Source organism: Rhinatrema bivittatum, chromosome 6 (assembly GCF_901001135.1).
Source record: "Rhinatrema bivittatum chromosome 6, aRhiBiv1.1, whole genome shotgun sequence".
In the NCBI taxonomy this organism is placed as follows: Eukaryota; Metazoa; Chordata; class Amphibia; order Gymnophiona; family Rhinatrematidae; genus Rhinatrema; species Rhinatrema bivittatum.
Window position 1 is genome coordinate 331,358,237 of NC_042620.1, and position 20,741 is coordinate 331,378,977.

Consider the following 20,741-nt stretch of genomic DNA (forward strand, 5'->3'; position numbering starts at 1 on the left):
CTGCCCCTAATTTGCGGTAGGGGCACAACTTTTGCAGTGGGCACAGCTTTTGCAAGCACCCCCATACGCTCCTAACTCGGGTTTTGTGTGTACACCTTTTATGCACAGAAATCACGGCCTGCACACAATCAAGCGCCGACCCTATTTCATGCGCAGAAAACAAGACGCGCGCACAATTTGTGCTTTCTGCTCATCGATGTCGGAGCACAGCACCCTCGCACCACCAACCGCTGTACGACGACCGTAGCTTTGGATTTTCCAGGGGTTTTTTCCTTTGAAAGGCTCAGGGTCAAAACGCGGGCTCTGGTAAGCATCAGAAAATAAAAAAAATCCCTAAATTGGAAGAGCAAATGATGATGTTTCTTAGCTTGAAAGCTGCAAATTAAAAGGGATGGAGAAAAAGGAGGGGGAACCAACAGAAGGGACGGGACGGTTCCGTCCTGAAAGAAGCACTGAGCCCAGATCTCCGCAGTAAGCAAAGACCCCTGTGTCTCAGGAAGAATACGGACCAGGGCTGGCCAGGTCAGGCACCCCTCCCCCCCCCCCTTCACCTCCTGAGGGAAACCCCTCCCTCCTGATCGGGCACTAGAGTCGGGCCCTCAGGGCAGGTTAAGATGGGCTGTGATCATGGGGGGCAATAAAATGCCCATCTTCCATGTGGTGTTGTTGCACCCAGCATTTTCCCATGTTTTTCTTTAAGACAGGAACAGAAAACTCCAAGAGCTTCAACCCAAGTGGTGAAATGGGATCTTTTCGGGAATTAGGAAATGGGGCAAGCCGGGTCTGAGCTTTTGAAGTCTCCAGCCTGTTGGAAGGAAACCTGTTACAGCTGAAAACTGCTGGACGGGCAAAGCTCCAGAAGAAGGGGGGCGACATCTTCGTCTTCAAAAAAAAGTGACAAACGCCCCCCCCCCCTCCTTGGGATTTGGATGCTGCCAATCATCCGACGGTACAGCCGCCGGGGGATCCTTAGTTGAATAATGTGCTGGCCTGGGCTCAAGCTGAGTGAGCACTCTGCAAGTCCAGTGTCCATCTCGCCACCTATGGGCCTGTTGTGCCCCGGGGGGACCGATCAGCTAAGCTTAAGTGCGGCTTTGCTCTGGCCCAGGGTGACCGCTGCCTGTACTGGACGATTTTATTCTAAAAGGCACGACTGCAGTTCTGACTTGGCGCCAGGACAACCCGCCCAACTCCGAGCAGATGGGCTGAAGTGATCTGGTTATGCTACAGAAAAATCCCAGAAGCCCCTTGGAGTGTCCAGCCCCATCTCTACCTCTCTCTGGGTGGCGAAGTTTAATATCCATGCTAGATTTTGCCCAACTCGTTCTTCACCCAGCTCTGGTATTCAGTTGCTGCATCTCCTCCATTCTTTCAAGGACGATTAAATTCCTAAAACGCATTGGGTTTGGGTGTCCATCTGCCGATATTTTCTGTGCACGGTCAGCTCATTCCACTAACATTGCTAGGATTGTCCCTGTGCACTGAAGACGGTAAGGGAGTGCGGCATTTGTCCTTAATTAAAAGGGAGCCTCATTAGTACACACATTCGCTTGCAAACCCAAACGTTTTAAAGAGAAGGACGTTTGAGGAGCAGTAACCTCAGAAGAAGAACAGCTGTAATGGCGCTAAGCACATTTAATCCTTTCGGGGGGGTTCGTTTACCTTTTTGCAGAGAACTAACTGGTGATCAAAGAGGAAGAAAACGCGTTGCTGGTTTCGTCCGTAAGGCTGGTAAATCCAGGACATCTCCCCAGTGTAGATCAACTCCGAGCTCCTGTCCAAGATGTCGTCTCCCTGAAAAACATGGTAAGCAAAGGGCAAATGCAAAGTTCAGCAATTCTGTGCATCTGGACAATCTCACTAGCGGAGAAGGTGCTTATTAAATGGGGCAGGTTTCTGGGGATTACTGTCTGATTACTGGCCACGGGTAAAAGTACGCACGAGGATCAGCACCTTAGAGACTTTTACCTGTGCATGTTTATAGGCGTTCCCAGGGCGGAGTTAGGTCACAAGAGGCAACTATGCATGTAGTTTGGGATTGAAATACTCGCATGTAAAGTCGGTGCAAACTTGCGTTCACCCCAGTTTCTTCTGGGACCCGCATGCCTCCCTGTCCTGATATGCACCGGTACCTGACAGGGTACAGTAGGGTAGGCATTAACAGGCTCAAATTTGTATACGTCACCCAGAGTTTCTTGCTGTAAAATGTATCACGGTATAAACCTGAGGCATATGCCGATGTTGTCTATGCTTAAATCTGGCTCTGCTCAGAGGAACAAGCCAAAAAACAGTAAATTAGGCAAGACTAGACTGCTCTCTTTTCCAAATACCTATCTTAAGTTATATTGGTCGTGGCCAGAGGCAAACCGAGTTCAACAACCTCCTCCTTTCAAATTCCGTAGGATATCTCCAATCCTACCCTCCCCAGCTCCCCGCAAATGCCAGTTCATTTTACCCTGAACGAAGCTCTCTGGCACATTGTCCACACAAGATCTTTATTGGATGATTATGGCCGCAGTATAGGTCAAATTACCCTACTAAATTCAACCATGAGCTAAACCCTAGAGATGTGCATTCTTTTATCACAAATTAGGCAATTTCAACAAAATTGCCTAATTCGTCCTGGTTCGGGGGACCCGAACCCCGAAACGGATTTCCCCCGAACTTCGGGGAAAATTTGTTTTTCGGGTTAGTGCGGGGGAGGGGCACAATTTATTTTAAAAAAAACCAAACACACCCCAACCCTTCAATTTTACTTTATTAGAACCCCCCCCTCACCATCCCGATCCCTCCCCAAGACTTACTAAAAGCCCTGGTGGTCCAGCAGGGGTCCCACGAGTGCTGTCTCCCTCTCGGGTCATCAGGCCTATTACGAATCAAAATGGCGCGGGCCGTCCATTGCTCCTACCATGTGACAGGGGCCAACCAATGGCACCGGTAGCCCCTGTCACATCGTAAGGGCAAAGGGCACTAGCGCCATTTTGATTCGTGGTAGACCCAACAGCCCGAGAGGGAGACAGCACTCGCGGGACCCCGCTGGACCAGCAGGGCTTTTAGTAAGTCTTGGGGAGGGATTGGGATGGGTGGGGGTTTAATAAAGGAAAATTGAAGGGTTGGGGTGTTTTTTTTTCAATTCGTTTTTTTTTTCGATTTGTTTTCCAACTTGTTTTTCCCGATCCGTGCTGCCGAAAAACAATCCGCAGGAAAACAAAATTTTTCAACGAAGCGCCCGAACCGAAGTCTGACCCGAAAAACTAAGCTCATCTCTACTAAACCCTGGCCCATTATGCAATCTCTGAAGGGTGACCACACCCTCGCCTAAGTTACATTTCATAAGGGCTCTGTGTCATGCTAGTGCAATAATCTGCTGCTGGGGACACAGGGCCATCAAAGCCTCGCCCCTCCGACAGTCCTGGTCCGTAACAAGAGCAGGGCTCACTTGTTCAGGATGCAGCTGAAGTAATTGGGCTGATCCCGGCTGTCAAAGCCGAAGACTTGACGAGCAGCTCATCTACACTTTCACCCAACCAAGCAACAGAGTGGCAGGAGATACCTGCTCGGCATTCACTGTCTGAGCGGCTTTCACATCGCACCTGCCGTGTGCAATGTAGCAGCAGGTGTAGCCGCCTGGCATTCTCTGAACAACTTTAAATTAGCCCTTGCTGTGCACCCTTAGGGCGTGCTTGACCCCGCCCCCCCCCCCCCCCCAAGCTGCGACTGTTCAGCACCCTGCCACGCCGCCTCGAGACCACAAATTCTGTCCTGAGATGGGCGGGCTGGGTGGGAAAACCGCCAAAAGAGGAGGCTGTGGTGGGAGGACTGTTCCTGGTGAAAGTGAACTCGCCAGCCCTCCCCACCAGCCTTTGTTCCCCTCCCCGGAGGCGGAGCACCTCCGCTCTTGTGGACTGCCCCCCTAAGCCTGGGATGGGGGTCGATTCCTTTATTTCGGAAGAGAGCACTTGAACTGGAGAAAAGGGACTTCCTTCTTGGAAGATAACGGTGACCCTTCTACAGGACAAAGTCAAAGCATTTATGGAACTGAAAAGGGACTTTCCCAAGATGGAAATAATAAGTTTGAGAATATAATGCAAGAGTTTCTGGGATTCCAGAAGATGGCAAGTGTGTAATCCCCCAGCTCAGGACAGCCTGGGGCTCTATCCTTCATGGGCAGTACAAGGAAAGGGAGGACTTGTGCTTTAATTGATTTTATTTAAAATATTTATTACTCGCACACTTCACAGTTCAAGGCAGGTTACCTAAAAATACTCAAAATAATCATTAATACAATGGAGGAGACACCACCACCACATAAATTCATATATATATATGTATCTATCTGCCGCTACAAGCCTGTTTACCATAATCGCGTCACATGAAGAGACATTTTTCCAAAGATTCATCAGCCTAAGGAAGCAGGTACCCACTCACTGAGAACACACGCTTGCCCCAAAGAACGAAGACCTTTGCTCCACACCCTCCTCGCCTGCTTCTTCATCTGGGCTGCACGGATCAGCAGGGACAGCCGGGAAGGGCCGGAGGTTCGGGAGGCAGCAGAGGGTGCTGGTGTCGGGACTGCAAGGCCTCGCTGAGCTCAGGAGATAGAGAGCTCCTCTCTCTCTCTCCCCTGTGAAGGCTGGGAAACCCAGCAGCCGGCAGAGACACATCCGAGATGCCCAGAGATGATGTGGCCAGGGGGTGGGGCAGGAACCTGGTTGGGAAACAGGAGCTCTGCCCGTGGTCCAACACGTTCCGTTCTGAGAGAGGGATCGGCCACCTTCAGCCTCATTAACCCAAACTCCCCAAATCTCTTGACCTGCACATTTGTCTTGATCGGACTGTAAGCTCTCCTGAGCAGGGGCTGTCTCTCACATGTTTGTACAGCGCTACGTACGCTGAGAGGTGCTACAGAAATGTTAAGCTGTAGTAGTAGCAGTAGTAGTAGTAGTAGATGAGCCCTCTGTGGCTCCTGAAGGGGCTGCTGCTTCAGGAAGACCCCAGAAGTTCCCGCAACCCGTGGCAGGGGGGGGCACGTCGAGGAACGGAGGCCGATAGAGGTAGGCCCCATGGGCTTATCAGAGATTTCAGGAGAACTTTCGACCATAGCAGATCTGAATACTTCCCCGATTCCAATCCCGGTTAGTTTCTTCAGCTATGAGAACAACACTAGACAGTGGCTGGAAGCGGGCAAGGCCTTGCTGCGTTCCCAGCTGGGGTTCCCGGGATATGGAACAGACGCTGCAGTTGGATTGTGAGTTTACAGCAAAAAAAAAAAAGGGGGTCTGGCCTTGGGGTTCCACTGTCCACTGCTTTTTATTTTTTTTTACTTTGGGGTGGGTTAGAGTGGGGGTTCGGGTGCTACACCCGCAATTATTTTAGTGCTTTCCTGGGTGGGGGCCTAAAGGCCCTGAAGTTTAGGGGGCTTTTTTAAGCCTCCTTTTGCAGCCCTATTCTGAACATAACTGGTAGAAACAGCGAGTTATTCAGTTATTCTGAAGATAACTGGTAGAAACAGCGAGTTATTCAGTTATTCTGAACATAACTGGTAGAAACAGCGAGTTATTCAGTTATTCTGAACATAACTGGTAGAAACAGCGAGTTATTCAGTTATTCTGAACATAACTGGTAGAAACAGCGAGTTATTCAGTTATTCTGAAGATAACTGGTAGAAACAGCGAGTTATTCAGTTATTCTGAACATAAGTGGTAGAAATAGCGAGTTATTCAGTTATTCTGAACATAAGTGGTAGAAATAGCGAGTTATTCAGTTATTCTGAACATAACTGGTAGAAACAGCGAGTTATTCAGTTATTCTGAAGATAACTGGTAGAAACAGCGAGTTATTCAGTTATTCTGAAGATAACTGGTAGAAACAGCGAGTTATTCAGTTATTCTGAAGATAACTGGTAGAAACAGCGAGTTATTCAGTTATTCTGAAGATAACTGGTAGAAACAGCGAGTTATTCAGTTATTCTGAAGATAACTGGTAGAAACAGCGAGTTATTCAGTTATTCTGAAGATAACTGGTAGAAACAGCGAGTTATTCAGTTATTCTGAAGATAACTGGTAGAAACAGCGAGTTATTCAGTTATTCTGAACATAACTGGTAGAAACAGCGAGTTATTCAGTTATTCTGAAGATAACTGGTAGAAACAGCGAGTTATTCAGTTATTCTGAACATAACTGGTAGAAACAGCGAGTTATTCAGTTATTCTGAACATAACTGGTAGAAATAGCGAGTTATTCAGCTGCACGTGGCCGGATAACTTTCACAACGCAACCGAACAGATGTGAACGTTATCTGGCTAAATGCCGCTGGGATAACTTGAGGCGGGCGTGTTTAGCGGGGCGACGTGTACCGCTGAATGTATCAGGAGCAGGTTATCCGGCTGGGTTTTAGCAGGAGAGCTCATCCGCTCGCTGGCTTACTGTGTATTCATGTTGAGATAGTCCCTGACACAAACACCGTAGGGCACCGTTTCTCACTGCAGTAGATTGATAGGTGGAATACAAGCCGGTTTTACTGCCTCCTGGTCAGTGCTTTCATAAGGGCTGAAGAAATTCACTGCTTTTTTTCGTCTGCTATGTCTAGTCGCTCAAACGCGATTCATTTTGCCTACAGAGCAAACAGACAAACTGTGACAGACAGCAGGTTATAGTACAGATCAAAAGCAGGGCAGGTCAGGGCAGGACAGGGCTAGGTCTCGACTTGAGGTCAATTTTCAATAGCAATGCCTGGAAAAGCTACCAGCTCTCAGTTCTAAGGGGGTGGAGGGAACGGTCCGCCCCGGGTGACAACGGGGAGGGGGGGGGAGGGGGTGCTACTGCCGCCAGCATACAGGAGGGTCCTGCAGTAGTGCGGAGAAGTGACGTGCCGGCGGGGTTCCCACTCCCCACCAGCAAAAGCAAGGTCCTGTGGCGGAAGAAGAGGCCCTGTGGTGCCACCGGCATTTCCTCTGAGCCAGCGGCAGATGACGAAACCCTGCGGTGCTGCCATTTCCATGGAGCTGGCAGCAGATGACAAGGCCCTGAGGTGCCACTGGCATTTTTCCGGCAGAAGAAGAGGTTCAAAATGTGTGTGAGAGAGTGAGAGACTGGCCCTGTGAGAGTGAGTGCCTCTGTATGAGAGGGTGTGGGTTCCTGTGTATGTATATGAGAGGTTGCCTGTGTGTGCGCGTGTTTGTGTATGAGAGGGGGTATGTGCCTGTGTGTGTGTATGAGAGGGTGTGGGTGCCTGTGTGTGTGTATGAGAGGGTGCCTGTGTGTGCGCATGTTTCTGTATGAGAGGGGGTGTGTGCCTGTGTGTGTGTATGAAAGGGTGCCTGTGTGTGCGCGTGTTTCTGTATGAGAGGGTGTGTGTGCCTGTGTGTGTGTTTGAGAGGGTGCCTGTGTGTGCGCGTATTTGTGTATGAATGGGGGTGTGTGCCTGTGTGTGTGTATAAGAGGGTGCCTGTGTGTGCGCGTGTTTGTGTATGAGGGGGGTGTCTGCCTGTGTCTGTGTTTGAGAGGGTGCCTGTGTGTGCGTGTATTTGTGTATGAGTGGGGGTGTGTGCCTGTGTGTGTGTATGAGAGGGTGCCTGTGTGTGCGCGTGTTTGTGTATGAGAGGGGGTGTGTGCGTGTTTGAGAGGGTGCCTGTGTGTGCGCGTATTTGTGTATGAATGGGGGTGTGTGCCTGTGTGTGTATATGAGGGTGCCTGTGTGTGCGCGTATTTGTGTATGAGTGGGGGTGTGTGTGTATGATATGGTGCCTGTGTGTGCGTGTGTTTGTGTATGAGAGGAGGTGTGTGCCTGTGTCTGAGAGGCTGCCCATGTGTGTATGAGTGTGCGTGTGTGTGTGTATGAGAGGGTGTCTGTGTATGAGTATGTGCATAAGTGGGCCTATGTGTGTGTGCCTATGCCTGCGCATGTGTACCTGTATATCTGTGAGAGGGTGCCTGTGTGAGAGGGATTAAAGTTTGCGCACTGTCCTCTAATCCACGACAATCTCAGGATGACTAGAAATCTAAAGTTCCCAGGTATGGAGAGTGAGAGATTTTTTTTAATCCTTGTTAGTTTTAATTATTGGATGTGATGTGTTTGCTGTTTTGAAATATTTTATTAGTGTTTGGTAATTCTATTCATCAGCTGTTTTGAAATGTATATTTGTTAGTATGGTTTTACTATTCTGATTGATTTATATTTCTTGATTGTATTGTTTTGAGGAATAGTGATTTTCTGCTTTTCCATTGTTGCACTGCATACAGAATCTGGCTTGTGGTTTCCAGTTCAGTGTTTCTGCATGTGTGTGTGTGTGTGAGAGAGATAGAGGAAGCGTGTGTGTGTGAGAGAGATGGAGGAAACATGTCTGTGTGTGAGAGAGGTACAGAGAAAGCGTGTGTGGGTGTGTGTCTCTCTATGTCACACACACGTTCCCTTTGTCTCTCACCAAGCATATATGTGTGTGTGTATGAGAAAGAGAGGGAGCATACTGAGTGTGTGTGTGTGTATATGTGTGTGTATATGTGTGTGAGTGTGTGTGCATGCGTGCCCCCAGCCTACAACAATCTTAGGATGACAGATATGGAGAGCGGAAGATTTTTAAAATCCTTCTTAGTTTTAATTATTGGATGTTATTTGATGTGTCTGCTGTTTTGAAATATTTTATCAATGTTTAGGAAATTTTAAAATTATATATTGGGGGGAGGGGGGGTGCCAAATACTCTAGGTACGCCAACAGTCACAGGAAGGGACTGAAAACAAGGAGAAAGGCAAATGGAAAAGCTGTCACATTAAACCGTAAAGATGAGCGGCAGGGCTGGTGCTGGGCTTTTGGCTGCCTGTGTGAACAATGATTGTGCTGTCCCTGCCCGGTTCTGCTTTCTAACACTTATTGTTTAAGTGTTTTTCCAATAAGCAAACATACAACGGAAACAAAACTAACAAACAAGATTTTTTTTTTTTTTTTTTTTTTTTAGAAAAATCTGTTTTAGAGTCTCACAGCATTAGCACAGTACATGGTGTGTCCTGTTACATACAACCACAGCATCCAGGGCATCCTCCCAACAACCCCCAGCGCCCCCCAGCTCTCGCCTTTCTTCTTACAGAAAATCAGGAGTGGAGTGCATTACCCCCTTCCAATAGGACTAAGACTAGGAGAAACCCCACGAACCTAACAAGGAGCAGGTTTAATACAAGTCGGAAAAAGCACATTGCAAGTATTAATAAGATCACCATGAGGGATTAAGATCATAACCCAACATGCTCTACCCTGCCTTGTGTGCCAGGTTCCTTCTGGTCAATGTATGTGCAAGTCAAACCCTATACAAATCCTGCCCCTGCAGTTCTGTAAATAGATACATGGACCCCCTTCTCCGCCTCCCCACACCTCCATGCACCTCACCGTACAAAAAACTATCCAAATCCTGGTGTCCTCTAAGTAGCAGTAACTCCCAGGCGCATGGTGAAATAATACAAATCGCTGCAAAAAGAAGCAAACCACACAGGGAGCAAACCTCAGACCTGCCGTTCCACGGCAATACCAACCTTCAGGATTCACACGGAAACAACCCTACCTATGAGAGGGCAGCACTGCACAACCTCAATGCACCGCCTGTTGGGAAAACACACTGAGAACAAGCCTGTCACCGACCCCTCACACCACAGAATCCATCAGCTCACCTGGATCTCACTCGCAGAGCACAGAGAGACCCTCACCCCATGCAGAACACCTGACCACAAATTAAACTTCTTACCTTCCCCACAGCCAAAGAGCCAGGCCCTGGCACATTCAGTGCACAATCAATACGGTACAATCATTCCCTCTGAGGAATAATTCATTTTTCCTATTACATTGGAATTACTTCTCAAAGACGCAGAATTCCCCCGGGAGTCCTGTAAAATGACATCAGGCCTGACCCAAACCCGGGACTTCCCCCGCTGCTGTCTGATTTCCGGGGGCAACATCTCCGGCTATAGGGGGTCTTCGTTTTCAATTTGGACCCCCACAGCCCTCCCCTTCCAACATTTCTCCCCCGGCTGAAACCCAGCTCACTCTTCCTGCCCCCCTTCCCAGGCTCAATGACCACCTCTGCTCGCTGCTCCATGCCCCCTCCTTCTCCCAGCTCAGTGCCCTGCCCCCTTCCTCCCTCCCTCAGCTTGCTTTAGGTTCTCTCTTCCGATACCGCACTCTGCTCCCAGTGGCCTGGAGCGGTGACATTTATAGCAGGGGGATTCAGTCTCACTCCCCTCTCACTGCCCCTTCCCCCTACTCCCCAGTCACCAACAATCATGCTCCCTCCGTTCCCTCTACCCTCCCAAAGCCACGAATAAACAATTACAATATAGTAAAAGTCCCACACCGAAATTGCACTAACTGCCAGTGCTCAAACAGTAAAAACCTGACATATAAAAAGGCAACGATGCTAATATTACATTAGGCCCTAAAACCCCAATACACCACCTATCAGGTATACAGAACAAGCCAGGCTGACAGCATGCACGTACTTGTAAAATAAATACGTTTACCTGAAAATATGGTACAAGAGCCTTTATAACTACACAGGATCCTTCTTCATAAGTCAGATCAGAGATACTCAAAGACGGGTCCTATAGTGTCTCAATAGCTCAGGCACAGTATTTTGGGATAATACAGCCTATCACAGCCTGCCAGGAATACAGTTTACCCAAGAGACAAATCTGCCCTATCAACACCCCTTACCCAGGAAAGAGCAGCTCTGCAAACCTGACATCAATACAACATTTAAAAACAGTAAGCACATCGAATAGCATTGCTCTCCATGTCCACGGGGCAGGAACTGGATTCAGAGGGCAGCCAGCACTGGGCCCCGACTTTTAAGGTCCGGGGTACTGGAAAAGCAGCCATTAGGGGGGGAAAAGCGTGGGACTGCATATCTACAGGCCGAGTCCAAAAGCAAAGCCCGTTCAAGCAGCAGTGTCTGAATCATCAGGAAGGCCGCACACCCCGTAAAAATGTTGCCAGCAGTAATTTTGTGATGGGTTTGACAGCTTGCTTGGTTTTGATTGTAAATATTACTACCCTTAACACAAGGCTTGGGTCAGCCTGCACGGAGCCGCAATTACTACCCTAAGAAACTTGCTGGCCAGTTATGTATGTCCATTTTTATATTCCACTTTTTACAGCGCTTCAAAGTGGATTACATTCAGGTACTGTAGGTATTTCCCTATCCCCAGAGGGCTTACAATCTAAGAACATAAGAACATGCCATGCTGGGTCAGACCAAGGGTCCATCAAGCCCAGCATCCTGTTTCCAACAGTGGCCAATCCAGGTCATAGGAACCTGGCAAGTACCCAAAAACTAAGTCTATTCCATGTAACCATTGCTAATGGCAGTGGCTATTCTCTAAGTGAACTTAATAGCAGGTAATGGACTTCTCCTCCAAGAACTTATCCAATCCTTTTTTAAACACAGCTATACTAACTGCACTAACCACATCCTCTGGCAACACATTCCAGAGTTTAATTGTGCGTTCAGTGAAAAAGAACTTTCTCAGATTAGTCTTAAATGTGCCCCATGCTAACTTCATGGAGTGCCCCCTAGTCCTTCTATTATCCGAAAGAGTAAATAACCGATTCACATCTACCCGTTCTAGACCTCTCATGATCTTAAACACCTCTATCATATCCCCCCTCAGCCGTCTAAGTTTGTTCCTGAGGCAATGGAGAGTAAAGTGTTTGCCGAGGGTCACAAGGAACAGCAGTAGGACTTGAACCCTGATCTCCTGGTTCCTAGCCCACTGCTCTAACCACTATAGAGTAAATGCTCTGCTCTCCATACCTAGGAACATTTGATTTCCAGTCACCTTATTTATTTATTTATTTATTTATTTATTTATTTATTTATTTAAAGGCTTTTATATACCGGAGTTCATGCACTTGTGCATACCACTTCGGTTTACACAGAACAAGGAACAGAAAATTACATCAAACAGATTGAACAATTAAACAAATATACAATTACATCCAACAATTGGGTATAAATAACATGGCTAACTTAGTAGGAACTTAGAGTTTGAGGTAAAGGAGAGAAATAGTACCAAGTGGTAACAGAACAATGTCAATGGCTAAATAATAAATATAAATAGTAAATACAAATTCTTATAATAAATACAGGTGTTTACAGATTACAGTCTTCATGAAAGGTTTACGTCTACAGAATAGGGTTAAGTAAATAAGAACTGGCGGTTATTTCTATAGGAGTGAAGACTTCAAAAACTGAGGTTACATCTGGATTAAGAGGTATTGGTGTAGCATGCTCAAATATTTAATGATTTGGAATTGTGAGACCAAGGATAAAATTAGGAGTTGTTTGATATGATTATAAAAGCGAGAATGATTCAAGTTCTGGGATGTGGTTCTGAGCTAGACCTTTAAGTGTAGGCTTTTGTAAAGAGCCAGGTCTTGAGTTTCTTTTTGAATGTTCGAGTACACGTTTCGAGGCGAATGTCCGTGGGGAGGGCATTCCAATGAAGGGGGCTGGCAGTCGAGAATGCACGTTTCTTGAGTGAGGACTTGGCTGAAGGTACGTGTAAGGTGCCTAAGTATCTGTTTCTGATTGGTCTTGAAGACTCGTGTAGGCGAAGTGGAAGGCTTAGATCTAGCGACGTTTGTGAATGGATGTTCTTGTGTGTTATAGTTAGCACTTTGAAAATGATTCTGGATCTGATGGGGAGCCAGTGTAAGTGTTTTAGTATGGGTGTTATGTGTTCACTTCTGCTGGTGTTAGTAAGAATCCTTGCGGCGGAGTTCTGCAACATTTGTAGAGGTTTTGTGGTTATGGTTGGAAGGTCTATAAGCAGAGAGTTGCAGTAATCGATCTTGGAAAATAGTATTGTTTGGAGGACTGTTCTGAAGTCCTGAAAATGCAGGAGAGGTTTCAGCTTTTTCAGAATATGTAGTTTATAATAGCATTCTTTCGTTGTGTTCTTGACAAATTCTTTGAGGTTCAGCCTTTTGTCTAAGGTGACCCCCAGGTCTCTTACTTGAGTGGAATTGATCATTGGTGGTGAGGTTAGGTTGTTGGTAGGCTGAAGGTTCTCATCTGGAGTGATAAGCAAAAGTTCTGTTTTTGACGTATTAAGTACTAGGTTAAGGCTAGATAGGAGTGAGTTTATGGACTGTAGACAATTGTTCCAGAAGTTGATGGTGCTGGAGATGGAGTCAGTGATTGGCAGCAGAATCTGAACATCGTCTGCGTATATGAAGTGTGTGACCTTAAGACTTGAGAGTAGATGACATAGGGGGAGAAGATAGATGTTAAAGAGGGTGGGGGAGAGAGAGGATCCTTGGGGAACTCCGAAAGAGGATTTGACCGGGAGGGAGTCCTTGTTGCTGATTCTGACCTTGAAAGTCCTATTGTGTAGGAAGGATCTGAACCATTCCAGGGCTGATCCTGAGATGCCTATGTCTGAGAGCCGGTCGATCAGGATAGAGTGTTTTACGGTATCAAACGCAGCTGATAGGTCGAGGAGAATCAGGAGGTATGGGGTCTTTTTCTCCAGACCTACGAGGACTCTGTCAGTTAGAGAGGTTAGGAGGGATTCCGTACTAAGGGATTTGCGGAATCCGAATTGGGCTGTTGTGAGTATTTTATGCTCTTCTAGGTATTCAGATAACTGTTTGTTGACTATCCTCTCCATAAGTTTGGCTACAAATGGAAGGTTAGCTATGGGGCGAAAATTAGCTGGGTCTGTAGGGTCCAAGTTGGGTTTTTTGAGGAGAGGTTTGAGGGTGGCTAGTTTCAGGATGTCTGGTACTAGTCCTTGGGTTAGCGAGCTATTAATTATCTCTGCTAAGGGCTTCGCTATGATGTTCGGGATGGTGAGTAGGAGTTTAGAAGGGATGGAATCTGTCGGGTGAGTGGAGGGTTTCATCTTTTTGAGAGTCATTTCGATTTCAAGTGAGGAGATAGGTTCGAATGAATCAAGGTTTATGTTCTTGTTGCGTGAAGGAGTGATGATAGATTGTCCTGGATTAATTGGGGGGAGGGGCTACAAACTTTATCCTCTTTCTCTCCTCCATAGACGCACTCTAACACACACACATACTCGGTGGCTCTTTATTCTTCAAACACACACACCCACCCACTCACATACAGAGGCACTCTCACACACTCAGTGGCTTCCTCTCACACATACACATACACTTCTCACTCAGTTGCTCTCTGTCACTCTCACACACCCACCCAGGTATTCTCTCACACTCAGGGGTTCTCTCATACCCCCATGTACTCTTACACTCAATAGCCCTCTCTCCCTGTCTCACACACATACATATAAAGGCACTCTCTCACACTCAGTGGTTCTTTCCCTCACACACAGATATACACATACTCAGGCACTCTCTTACATTCAGTGGCTCTCTCCCTCTCACACACAGTCAGGCATTCTCTCACACACACATATAAAAACAGATACAAATACTCTATCACACTCAGTGTCTGTCTTTCCCTCACACAAAAAAGGCTTTTACACACAAAGGCACTCTCTCACACTCAGCGATTCTCTCTCCCTCTCACTTACACACACACACAAACAAACACAGACATTGGCACTCTCACATTCAGTGGCTCTGCACATACACACAGACATTGGCACTCTCACATTCAGTAGCTCTGCACACACACACAGACATTGGCACTCTCACATTCAGTAGCTCTGCACACACACACAGATGTTGGCATGCTCATATTCAGTGGCTCTCTCTCCCTCACACACACACATTCTCATGCACTCTCACATTCAGTAGCTCTGCACACACACACAGACGTTGGCATGCTCATATTCAGTGGCTCTCTCTCCCTCACACACACACATTCTCATGCACTCTCACATTCAGTGGCTCTCTGCACACACACAGACGTTGGCATGCTCATATTCAGTGGCTCTCTCTCCCTCACACACACACATTCTCATGCACTCTCACATTCAGTGGCTCTCTGCACACACATGCTCACAAATATAGCTAGCCATTTTTCTGTTTTGTGATTCTGATTTGAAAGGACGTTTTGTCTACCTCTCCTTCCCACAGAAGACAGAAGGTAACTAAAATCTACACTGAAGTCTCAGTTTTTCCAGGGCCTTGATAGTACTTTCAGTTTTAGAAGGCAGAAATTGTATTTTTGTGACTGAAGTTTCTCTCGGGTTTTTGGAGACTTCACCGCCCCCCCCCCCCCCCCCCGTATCCCTCCGTCAGTCAGACAGTTGCTCGTCTGCCATATCCTGGAAAGAGGAGAGGACACCCACCCGCCACCATACTGGGGTGGAGAACTGAACGGGAAGAGCGGTTACCAACCTGGGTGCTCACCCAGTGGAGACAGAGAGGAAGTGAAAGTGTGGTAAGAAGAGGAGAGAAACAGCGGAAGATCAAGTAATATCGAGCAGTGGATCCCGGGTATGGAAGGGGAACCCTTACAAGATTAGGAGGAACCTATTCATAGTTCCCAGGGAGACCCCCAGGGAAGAATTCAAGGGACCGGAGACAGAGATGGGAAGCAATTTATTTCTGTAAAATGGACGTGACAAGAAGAAAATGCACAGAGTACTGAAGAGTTATCATCTAACGGGTGAGTGGGTGAAGTTTATGTTGGAACGCCATCCTGGAGTCCTGATTGTTCGTTGTCACTCAGAAGACCAGAGTATGCATAACACCTTGGGGGGTTTATTTCCCCCCCTACCCCTAGAAATTCTGGGCAGGAGGAGAGAGAAAGTCAAAGACTTAGCCCCTGGTTCCCTTCACCTATAGGTCAGCCTGGGTTGGGCGTGACTTACAATAACAATGCCCCGTAAAGACCTTTCGCAATGTTTTCTTTCTTGTGGGCTTTTTTTTTTTCTATTGCTGGAGCGTTATTACTCTTTCTAGTGCCCTCTCTCTCGGGCCAAGGGCACCAATTAACGGTCTCACGTTTGCCATCCACGCTCCTCCTGGATGCCCACAATTATTCTAAAGTACTAATCAATGGATTCTTCCAGGCAGCTAAATGGAAGAATTGCTTGGATTAGTGAGGCAGAGCGAAAAGAAAGTGGACTGAACCCTATTCAAAAATCTGGTCAAAGCTGAGTGGGCTCGCTGGTTACGACTGGATGCTAATACGGTGGAAAACAAAGGTTGCCGTCAGGCCTTGGAAGTGTAAGCCAGATGTTGCCATGCCTAAAACGAGGCGGGTGCCTGCCTGGAACGCCCGTCCGGAGGAGGCGGTGAAGACAAAGTGAAGGATTTCCCAAGGGGCATGGGGATAAACACCGTGGATATCCCTAAAGGCTGGAGGTACATCAGGACACGTCCTGCTTCCACACCCTTCCAAGCACGAGCATGCTTCCCCAGTACGGGGCAATTACCCGGGTAAAAGGGTCATCTGAACACTGCCCTCCCCCCCTCCGGACACGGGGGGGTCAGCAGGGGAAAGTGAGTGGCTGCAGAGCTGGGAAGGATTGAGGGGGGTGGGGGGCCCAGTTTCAGATTTCCAGACAAGACACGTTTGGGACGGGAAAAGTATTCACAGAAAAAAACAAAAAAAACCAACAGGAGATGTAAAGGTCTGCAGCTACATTTTTGTATTTTTTCCTTTGGCAACTTTCAAAGAAAAAGGATGGGTGGATTTTGCAAGGATCTGCAGGGTTTTGGAGAACCCGTAGAGCTGTTCACCGGGGTAAAACTATTTTGGCTGCTGAGCTAAGCGTACGCTCCGGTTTTTCCCTGCTCGGAAGAGGCTTTCCCAGGACTGAGTATAGGTCAGGGGTGGGAATAGTGACACAGCATGCGGCCTTTGACACTTTTTTTTAAAGTCTTCACACGCTACAATACCCCCCCCCCCCCCACACACACACACTCAGCCGCCTATACAAATAGCGTGGCAAGGCATGCGGATGCGTGATTTCCTTTTGAAAACCAACTGCGGGCTGGAATAAAAAGTGGCATTGGACAATGCAAATAATGCAGGAGCTGTAAACCATCCACCCCTATAGCCACCAGGCTGGCAAGAAAGACCAGGGTGGAAAAGCAGGTTAGACAGGCGGGCCGTGCTCTGACTGCCTGCTGAATCCACAAAGGAGGCCATTTAGCAAAGCTTCTCTCTTAAAATGCTTCACCTGTTCATTCTTTTTCGTCAGTCTTTCATCCGGCTCCCTTCAGGGAATCATCGCCTGTGGCCTGTAGTATTACATGCCTAGTTTTTGGGGGGTTGTTTTGGCCAGCGTGCCAGTTAAGTAGCTCCACGATGCACGTCTCCTCTCTCAAGGATCCCGTCCTCGCTCACCAGCAGAACCCCGGGGCCATCTCTCTCTGCCAGGAACCGCGTCAAAGCCATCACACGGTCGGGTGTGGAGGCGACTCGGGCCAGTCTCATGCTTTGCGTTTCTTAAGAACATAAAACAAACCGCGCTGCCGCGTCACGCGAGCCCCGTCCTGAAAAACATTTCTAACCCTTCAGCCAGGGTCGTCCCGGGCTGGGATTCTGCAGAAGCAGCGTTCACAGCCCCGGGGGGGGGGGGGGGGGGGGGGGGGGAGGGGAAGGGGCATGAGGTTGAGTCATTGGCTGGATTTGGGGGGGGGGGGCCAGTGACTGCAGCATTCCGGAAAGAGCCCTGGTGCGCGGCCCCCACAGCCAAGGTCTGTCGCTATGGGCGGCCGGGGCTAAGCGATCTGGGAGGGAGGGGGGCCATAAAACGGGGGGGGGGGGGGAAATCCCTAGATATTATGTAAATGAAAGCTCCTAGCGCCAGGATCCCAAAAACTGGTCCTGACTGAGCTGGAAGCCCAAATACCGTGGCAGGTGTCATGCCCCCTTCACCACCACCACCCCCCACCCCACCAAAGAAAATAGCCCCATGTTCAGCAGAGGCTGGAAGACTGCTTTAATGGCTGATGAGTGTGAAAGGGGAATGAAGACGTGAGTCAGTGACGCGCTGTCATCCTTAACAAGGCAAAATAAGCTGCCTCTCTCTTTTTCATGCTTATTTATAGCTCAGCTAGCAGATGGAAGAGGCGCTCCATTTAGAGCCAGCATTTCCAACTGACAGAAATGTCTTTTTTTTTTTTTTTTTAAAGGCAGGACGCTATTTCCATTTTCTCCAACATGGAGCATTTTATTTAAAAAAAAAAAAAAGAAAGAAATTCAGATCCAGAGTGGAGTGCTTGTGAATTATATTAGCGAGCCGATATCACGTGGCGCGCCAGCAGTTAGAGAGTGGATGCCTCTGCAGTGCTCGGCATAATGGATCAGTGGGGACTGCACCAGAGTGGAGGGGGTGGATAGAGGGGGGGGGGCTGATTATGGAAGATCTTCTCCTGTCTTGGCATGCGTTCTGGAATCCACGCCAACCATGTCCAGTTTTTCGTTCCGTATTCTTCATCTTGGCCCGATTCAGTGAAAATCGGTGTCATTGCTTTTTTCTCTTGAGTTTGTTAATTGATGGCTACTTCACAACAAACCAATGCGTAATATTGCAAAGTTACCATTCTGAGCAAATTGTCATTGCGCGATCTTCCTTTATCTTTTTTTTCTGTGACAATCCCATCATTCCAGTCAGTCATCAAGTAAAGAGCACAGGAGTAACCTTGGATCCTAGCTTATCAATGAACGTGCATATTTAGGCTGTCGTAAAATCGGGTTTTTACAAATCACACGGTCAGGAGGCTGCGCCCGTTTCTCCAGCTGCCTGATCATGGAACTGTTATGCAGGCCTTGACCGGGAATGGTTTGGATTATTGCTGGTCGATATAGATTAGACTCCCAGCAGCCCTCTTCAGCGGGCCCAAAACGCAGCAGCCCATATATTGATACGCGCATCAATCACGCCAGCGTTATCACCACACCGATCACCCATCAAGCGGAGTCTGTTATAAGGTGGCATGAAGCCATCTACGGTGACGCGGACTGCTGGATAAATGCCGTCTTAAAAATCTACAGACCCCCCTCTCGTTCTCTGAGAAAAAAAATACCCGTTGGAAATAGCGTCCGTTAAACTCACACACCTCGAAATGATGAGAGGGCCTTTTCGATTGCTGGATCAGGTTCGGACAACTGAAAGCAACAAAACCTTTAGAAAGGCTCTGAGGACACAACTATTTATTGTAGCGTTTAATTTTGGGGTGGGAGGACGAGCATGCAGAATATTCTTCTTCCAAATCTTCTCAGAAACGTCATGTCGTTTTAGAAGAGGCTTAATTTTTAATTTCTCTCAGGTACTGTCCTGCTTCTGTCATGGACTTATTATGCTTGTTTTTACGTACTTCCCCTTGATCTTTCTGTGAGGAGTGTGGATTACAAATAAAATAAAATGTAAATGGATTATTTATTTATGGAAAATTCGAAGACCGCCTATCACTAAGTAACCCATCCTTTTCTCAGATATTTATTTTAAAAAAAACCACATACACACTTATATAGAGTGCCAAACAGCTGCTCAGAGCACAATGCCCCGGCGTTGCCCGCTATAGGAAAATCAGCAATCCCCAAGCCTTGCGCCATTTCAGGAGAGTTAGGTGCCTTGACCGATACCCTGCTGCAGTCCTTCCAAAGTATTCAGGAGTCTTTTCGGGAAATGCCACTGGAAATCAGACAATCTGGATTGACTTGAGCCCATGTTGCATTTGGGCCTCATCACCTCATCCACTTTCAGCTTTGCTAGTTGCAGACAAATACTCTCTTCTGTAAAAATGGAGCGGTATCTGCCGACAATCCGGGGTCCCTTCCTCAATCACTTCTTTAGGGAATGTCAAACAAATATTTTTTTCCTTGTCGCTCTCCACAAATGTCTCGTCTCCTTGCAATCCAACTCCGGCACTCCTGGAAACAAATGTCCTGCCACCTCTGTTTTCTTCCATTTGCAATTTTGCTATCCTGACTATCGTTCCCTGCCTCTTTCAGCTTTCCCAGATAGGCTTCCCCGTTTGTCTTTTTGAGCTACGTATATTTTTTTTGAATGTTAATCTTTTTGTTCGTATTTTTTCCTCTCACCTCTTTGGAAAACCGTGGTAGTTTCTCTTTCTTCGCTTACTTTTATTCACTTTCCTGACATGAAGGTTTGCTGCCAATTTTATTTAATTCATTTATAAAATGTATATACTGAATAATCAGTAAATCAATAAAAGTGGTGTACAATAATACACTCGTAATTAAAATCCACGTAACAAGACACCAATCGCTACCGCCCCTTTGATCTTAATTCTCCGGAAATACAGCTCCCAGACTCTAATCATTTTCAAGATCTTACACACAGGCCATTTTTAATACATAAGACCCCCCCTTCCTCCATCTACCCAGGGAGTCCAGTCCATTCATACTACCAAACCTCACCTTAGGCCTCACTAGGAAACAAATGGGCCTTAACCAGCTTCTGGAACTTCTCATGCCGACTGGAAGCTCATTCCAATTTTACAGCTTCCTTTAGATTAGCCCACTGGTCTTCTACTTCACCCATCTATCTTGCCAGCGCCTACTGAAGGTATTTCCCCATCGTACCTAAGCCGGTATCTTGTGAAATCAAGAACTTTGAGCTCCCTGCAACTCCTCAGCTCCTTGGCTACTTTATTAAGCCATACTGTCTGATGACCTCTGCTGCTCAGATGGGCATCCACCCTATTCTGATATTAAAGATGCTTTCATGCTGTTGTAAGCTTGATTTAAGCATTATTATAATGAAAAGGTGGTCTGAAACAAAAACTGATGATGATTTCTCCATTCGTAAGCACTAGGTCCCTCATGGTTTCAATCACTATTTATGTGGAC

At 47.3% G+C, this 20,741-nt stretch overlaps 1 protein-coding gene across 3 annotated transcripts in view; it reads right to left on the reverse strand.

Annotated features, from left to right (window-relative positions):
* Window positions 1-20,741, reverse strand: part of ARHGEF9 (Cdc42 guanine nucleotide exchange factor 9) — a 372,437-nt gene that overhangs the window by 51,750 nt on the left and 299,946 nt on the right. For all 3 annotated transcript variants that reach the window (XM_029607691.1, XM_029607693.1, XM_029607692.1), the window contains one exon: window positions 1,663-1,794. In XM_029607691.1, coding sequence (XP_029463551.1) covers window positions 1,663-1,794 — 132 coding nt within the window. The remainder of the gene's footprint in view (window positions 1-1,662; window positions 1,795-20,741) is intronic.